Source organism: Mus pahari, chromosome 7, assembly GCF_900095145.1.
Source record: "Mus pahari chromosome 7, PAHARI_EIJ_v1.1, whole genome shotgun sequence".
Classification (NCBI taxonomy): Eukaryota; Metazoa; Chordata; class Mammalia; order Rodentia; family Muridae; genus Mus; species Mus pahari.
In genome coordinates, this window is record NC_034596.1 from 179,846 (window position 1) to 187,411 (window position 7,566).

Here is a 7,566-nt window from a genome sequence, read left to right on the forward strand (position 1 = left end):
ACAGTAAGATGTTTCTAAGCAGGGGCTGGAGTAAAGAGCACTTGCTGCTCTTGCAGAGGATACAGGCTGCATTCCCAACACCTATGATGGCTCACAACCGTCCATACATCCAATTCTAGGAGATTCAACATAGCCACCAGGCACTCATGTGGTGCACACACATATACACAGGCAAAAGCACTCATATACATTATATAAATGAGTAAATCTTAAAAGACAAAAAACAAAACAAAAATTTCTGAAGCAGCAAGTAGCTTAATTTAGTATGCTAAATAGGTTCATGAGCTCTACCGCAGATAGTTTCTACGGCATTCTTAGAACTACCACTTATCAGAGGGCCATACACTAACATGGCTGCTTTAACCCAGCATGGATCGCACTCACAGAGCTAAGGCAGGAGACTAGAGCTGGAAGCCAGTCTGGACTTGACTCTGTCTCTAAGCAAACAACAACAAAAACAGTGACAACCGCTCCAATCAAAAACTCATTTTATTTGCTCAACACTTAATAAAAAAATCCTTTAAACATTTTATTTTTATGTATATGAGGATTTGTATGTCTATATATCCACCATGTGTGCCATGTGTGTGCCTGGTGCCCACAGAGGGCATAAAACAGCAGATCCCCTTGGCTTAGCTGTACAGCCAGCCTTTGTGAGTGTTAAGAATTGAACCCAAATCCTCTCCAACTGCTTGTAGCTTTTCACCTAGTAACCAGGCACTATAATATGTAGTCTAGGCTCCAAGTCACAGATTCCCCTGTCTCTGTCTGCCTCACCAATCGTGGGGTTAAAGGTTGCCTGTATTTACTGTTTGTGACTTTGTCAGTAAATTAGTATAATTAATAATCTGTGTCATCATTCTTAGGAGCACATGATGTACTGAATACTTATATATGAGAAGCTGTAAAGTAGTTTTAAGAGGTCTGAATAATTTTCCAACATGGTAAATGTCTATCCTTTAACAACCAATACTAATTTGCTTACTTTTCACCCCTAGTTTTAATTTGAATGAACACACACACACACACACACACATATGTGTGTGTATGTATGTGTATATATATATGTATATATATATATACATATATATAACAGTTTAAGATACAAATTAGTGTACATTAACTAATATTGAGACTAAGACTTATTTTCTTGAGCTACCTTAAGTATTGATTACTCAGAGATAACATCTAAAATCCTATTAGCAATTGTTTGATTTATACTCTAGTATGTAAGTTATCCAATCACATTAAATAAAAGCATGTGTAACCTAATAGAACATGGCTACAGCTCAGAAACTGTCTATGCTTCAGTCTATGTCAACTTGTGCTTACATATCTCACTGTAAAACAAAACAACACAGAATAATCACTCAGACATTGTATCAATTAGACAACTTTTACTAAATGAGAAAACTACATTTAAAATGTGCTTTAAACAAAATGGAATTAGAAAAAAAAGACATATGCATTTTAAAGAACTTTTGCACTGTGCTGAAAATCAAATGTTTCTTGCAGTAATATAATGTGCCAATCCATAAAATGTTAACAGAGTTCTCAATTTAACACTTTCAAGGACGCTATAAGGTTTCACACATCTATGGTAACACATAAGAAGGGCATTATATAAACATTATGTCCATCCTATGAAGCGTACAAATTTGACAATGTTCAATAAAAGACTTTAGAATCACATCCAATAAGTGTCACATCCAAAGAATCACAAGTCTGTATGTTCTTAATTCCCCCTTCTATAATCTTTGTTGACTTTGCTACTCCTTGATATTTGTTAATGCTAACCCTTAAAAAAAAAGAAAGAACAGGGAAAGAAATGCTGCAATAAACCCTTGATCATATGCAGAAATTATTGCTACTATACTCCACTACAAAGCATGTCTACACACCATGACCTTTGATTATGAAAACGCAGAGTAAAAATCTTTAGTGACATAGCCTTACAGTCAAAACAACATCCACATGGCAATTATTAGACAGTGAAGCACCCAATACTCAGAGCTGACAAATGTCCCACTGACCAGCATTCATTTAAATACATCCTCCACAGAGAGAGGAAGAAGAGGGCCAGCTATCCAAGGCTCGTCAAAAAGGATTCTCATGTTCTGTGGATCTAAACACAAAAAAACAACAAAACACCCCAAAAAAACAAAACCAATGCAAGTGAGGGTAATACCAGAAAGTTAAGCATGCCAAAAGGTGTTTCGTGCGAATGAGAACCTAAAGCCAAGGAGCCACATAATCACATTACCAACTAGTTTTGGATAATACTATATGAGCCTTATCTTAAATGAAATGCTACTGCACAATAGAGCATCAATAAATTAAAGATTAGAGTGCACAAATCCAAATCAGTGGCAATTTTGTAAAAAGCGAAATACTCATTATCAGCTGCAAAGTTTGCCCAGTCAAACTGTTTGATTAAAATCACTGGATCTGATAGTTTGTATATTTTTAAAACCTATCGACCTCTAAAGTTCCTTTTTACTGTAATGAGGTGTAAGTTTTCTTAGTAAGATCCAACAGTTACTTAAGTAGATAAGTGAAGGAAAAGAATAGTTGGTGAATGTCTTTAAAGCTCTTCCCATTTTCACTTTTAAAAATGTTTAGGGAAAAACAGGAAAAGTAGATGCCATTATTCTAGCAAAAACAAACAAAACAAAACAAGCTCAAAATAATGAAACAACCAAGCAACACTAAAACCACATTACACAGATGGATCTTCATGCTTTCATCTGGGTAACTAACAGAGCTAGTTTAACTGGGATGCTTTTCAACTTTAAAAACTGTGATATGAGAAGATAGAACTTTAATGGATACTTTTGAATTTGGATTTAATTTTGTTGAATATTATAACAGTATACTTATTACAATACAGTGTAGCACATCTTTCTATTAGAAAAAAATTTAAGATCCTTTACCCGTCTCCTTAAGTTAAATGTGTGACATCATAAAGGGTGTCGAATGGCTGGATGGTTTTACAGTGCACACTTATATATTATGAAGTATGTCCTTAACAAATCTGATGGTTGCTCTTTCTAGAATTCCTGTCTTCACCTTTTCTTCGGTGGATTAGCTGTTCGGGGTGGAGTGACAGGACGTCCAGAATTCAGCCCACCATACTGGTACTTAGCTTTCTTTTCAGATGGTTTCAATATCTTAAAAGAAAAGACAAAGAAAAGAGAAAGGGAAGAGAAAGGGAAGGGAAAGGGAAAGGAAAGGGAAAGGAAAGGGAAAAGGAAAGGAAAAAGGAAAGGAAAAAAGGAAAGGGAAAGGGAAAGGAAAAAGGAAAGAAAAAGTATTTATTAACAATATTATTCTTTCAATAAATGCCATCAACTGTCCGGTGAAAATAAAAATAGCAATTCTGCACAAACGTTTCTTGGACTGAAGTGTAAGCTTGGCAGAGCAGCTCTGAGCGCTCAATAGGAAGCGCCTAGGTCGGTCGGTCGGTACCGCACCCCTCCCCCCAGGAAGAACACTTGCTTAACATCTGCTTTAGATTCTAGAAACACATCTCAGAAAGACAGCCTCAGTAACTGCTGAGCCCTTAAATTTAAGTTTTAAAAAATCCTCTCTACTAGTTCACCGTATTAGAGAGGAAAGAGCACTGGTCTAAGTCAGAACCCTAGGTTCCCATCTAATTCTGACCTCCCCGGGGTTGAGATACTCTGTTGGTGTACTCAGGCCAACCTCAACCTTGTGGCAATCCTTCTGCCTCACCATTTTCAATGTTGAGATTACAGGCATAAACCACTGTATATTTCATATACAGGTAAATCTTACTTAAAAGTTTTTTATGGTATTTTCCATAAGACTAAGTCTCCCCTACACACCTCCCCTCTACGCTCGTCCTCCGCCCCTGCAACAGAGGACTGTGTAGTCATGGCTGTCTTAAACTTCATTCTGTAAACCATGCGAACTCTGAACTCAGAGATCTGCTGAGATCAAAGGCATGCACCGCCATGGTCCACTCTGTATCATCAATTTAACCATTTAAAGGGCACAGTTTTTAGCATGTTTATTTGCTTACTTAGTATGCTATATCAAAACTCCTTGTTTTTAGTCACGTCACATTCTGGTTCTCCATCTCCTTCCTCATAAGCATTAGCAATCACTCACCCACCTTAGGTCCTTCCGGACTTGCCTAGTCTACATTATTTCATATAACTGATGCCAATTATTAGTATCATTAATATTGTTAGCAAATAACATGATCTGTGTGAATAGGTTTTTCCATGCTGGGCTGTCAGGATCTGTAGCCGCTTTTATTGCTAAAATGTTGTATTGTATGGATGGATAGCCCATTTTATTTATCAATTCTTCAGCTAGGCTCTGGGATTGTTTCCACTTTTAGCTATTATAAGCAGTTATAAAAGATTTTGTGTGGCTCTAATTGTGCTCAGTCATCTAATGACACATTTAACCCTTTAATTAACTGCCAAACTGCGTTCCAAGGCAGCTGCAGTAATTTGCATTTCCATCATTAGTATTAAGTTTTAAACTGTTCCACCACACCCTTGCAACATTTTTTTTTTGTTTTTGCTTTTTGTTTTTCAAGACAGTTTTTCTCTGTATAGCCCTGGCTACCCTGGAACTCACTCTGTAGACCAGGCTGGCCTCGAACTCAGAAATCCTCCTGCCTCTGCCTCCCAAGTGCTGGGATCAAAGGCGTGCGCCACCGCTGCCGGCTACATTTTGTTTCTTAAAGACAGGGTCTGAGTATGTCATCTTTTTGGCTTCAAACTTGCTATGTCATCCAGGTAAGCCTTGAACTCAAAGATAACTTCCTGTCTCTGTTTCCTGACTGCTGGGATTAAAGACATACACAACCACATCATGCATAAACAGTTGTCACTTTTATTACACTCATTATAGTGAGCACAAATAAGAGTTTTACTAGTTAGAAATAAATAGTATGGAAAAAATTATGCAGTTTTAAAAAAATAACTTATTTTTAACTTTATGCGCATTGGTGTTTGAAGGTGTTGGATTACCAGGCACTGGAGTTACAATTGTTAGCTGCCATGTGGGTGTTGGGAATTGAACATCCGTCCGCTGAAGAGTGGCTAGTAGTTTTAGCTGTTAAGCTATCTCTCTAGTTCCTGTATAGTATTTCTTAAAACTACTCTACATAGTGTCCCAGTAAAAGAAACACATTAATCCGACTCCTCTATAACAACTGCTGAAGGACAAGACCTAGTTAGAACCCTTAATATATAATGAAGATACCAACAACTTGACATTCAACTGTAGTTGATGGATATAGTTTAATACAAGGGGAAAGAGGTATGGAAACCTTGCTGACAATTGTACATACCAGTGGTCTACAACCTCTTAGTTCAGCTGTTGGACTGAACTATATTACAGTGAAATTATTCAGAAAAAGAAGTTTCTGGATTGAACGTGTATGGTCATTTCTGGCCTTCTCTAAACATCATGAATTTTTTTGGGTTTTTTTGTTGTAGTTGTTTTGCTGTCCTGGAACCCACTCTGTAGACCAGCTCTCCTTGAGCTCATACATATCTGCCTGCCTCCCAAGTGCTGGAATTAAAATGCATTACCACCAGGCCAACAACATGATTCTAATTTAAACAGCATATACACTGTGCCAGGCATTGTAAACAATTTAGAGATCATTTAAATCTTACGGAAAGGAAGGCTATGTATGGGCTATATGTAAATACTGTGCCATTTTATATGAGGAATATATGAATCCTCAGATGTCGGTAATGAGAGTTCTGAATGCAATCCCAATGTGTACATGTTACAGCAGTGTGCTGTTTCAACCAACAAGAAAGAATGGTTTTGTACAAGCAGCACAACAAAGCAAGAGCGAATCTGTTTAAATGTGCATGTTTCTATAAGTGTACTTAAGGTGACTGGAAATTCCCCTTTTTAGGTAAACATTCTATCTTATTTTCATCTCTTTCTTCCCCAATGCCTATCTCATACACTAATCTCGCAAAAGGAAACAAAAAACCTAATTTATCCACTGCATTCATTCTTTTCTGTGTAGGAGGGTACCTGTGTATGACAGAAAGGTCAGTCAATGTTGGGTGTCTTCCTCAGCCTCTTTGATGAACCTAAAGTCCATTAACGCATTAAGGTGGCGAGGCAGCAAGCCCCTGGTACCCTCCTGTCTCTACCTCCTTAGCCTGACATTACAGCCACTGCTCTGTGGGTACTGGGATCCAGACTCAGGTCTGCATCCTTCCACAGCAAGCACTTTTCTCACTGAGTCACCTTCCTAGTTTGCCATTTCCATTCCTTCAGTAATTATTCACTGTCCAGTATATAACAGAGGAGGATTAATAGTTTAAACATTTGAAATGAGAATGGTGCAACCTAAAGTTTCTGAAACTCTATTCAGTTATACAGCCCCAAAGCTAGAAAGGTCACAACCAAAAAAAGTTCTAATGAGTCTGGATGATAATCTTTTGTCTGTTTTTTTGTTTTTTGTTTTTACCTCCTGATCTCCTCCACTGCTGTATTGGATATTGAACCAAAGGTCTTACATGTGATAAGAAAGTATTTCACCATTGAACTGTATCTCTAGCCCTGAATAGTAATTAATTATGAATTAAACTCATTTTCAACACACTCTGCTCAAGGAGAGATTATTTAAAAAGAAAAATTACTCTTGACAACAGTGTTGATGAATGTCTAACGAGCCAAGCCAGGAAGGGCAATGTATGCCCGCCATCCTGATATTCCTGAGAGGCAGGAACTGCAAGTCCGAGTTCAAGGTCAGCCCAGGCTATAGTGGGAGATCCTACTTCAAAGAAGAGGAAAAGAGAGAGGGAAAGGGAAGACAGACAGACACTTGCATTTCCTGTCTTACCTGGAATGAACACATCAAAGTTTCATCCACACTCATCATACCACCAGCATTGTCAAACTCGCCGCAGTAATTTGGGGCAGAAAATAAAGTTACCAATTGTCGTTTAGCAAAAAATTCATATCCATCTTCTACCACCTGTCAAAGAAAAACACTTATTAGTGGGTCATTTAAAGTACACATGCTCGTGCAGGCTAACGAGGCAAAGGTTACACAACAAAGCCTCTGTGTGTCAGGGCCTACCCTGACCTTACCCCATAGGGTAGAAAACCAAACAAAATCAATCTTTCATTTGCACACAATCCACATACACACACAGAACTTTTTTTAATCTACAAAACCAAACCTACAAAGAAAAGAGGCCAACAGAGCTGAAGACGCAGCTCAGCAGTTAAGAGCACCTGTAGCTCTTTCAGAAGAACTTGAATTCAGTTCTCAAACACTCACATGGTAGCTCACAACCATCTGAAACTCTAGGTTCCAGGAGATCTGGCATGTTTACCTGACCGCTGTAGGCACTAGGCAAGCCTGTAGTGCCTGCACATACATGAAAGCAAAGCATTTACACATAAAAAATAAAATATATACTTTAAAAACAAAATTTAAAAAAGAGGTAGGGCTGGTGAGATGGCTCAGCAGGTAAGAGCACCCGACTGCTCTTCCAAAGGTCCGGAGTTCAAATCCCAGCAACCACATGGTGGCTCACAACCATC

General features: G+C 38.1%; 1 protein-coding gene across 1 annotated transcript in view; it reads right to left on the minus strand.

The window, feature by feature from the left end:
• Nucleotides 1–471: 471 nt before the first annotated feature.
• Nucleotides 472–7,566, minus strand: part of Ppp1cb (protein phosphatase 1 catalytic subunit beta) — a 33,478-nt gene continuing 26,383 nt past the window's right edge. Inside the window, exons 7-8 of the mRNA XM_021201815.2 lie at nt 6,857–6,991; nt 472–3,170 (exon numbers count right to left, since the gene is read on the minus strand). Of these exons, the coding sequence (XP_021057474.1) occupies nt 3,066–3,170; nt 6,857–6,991 (240 nt within the window). The 3' untranslated portion in view covers nt 472–3,065. The remainder of the gene's footprint in view (nt 3,171–6,856; nt 6,992–7,566) is intronic.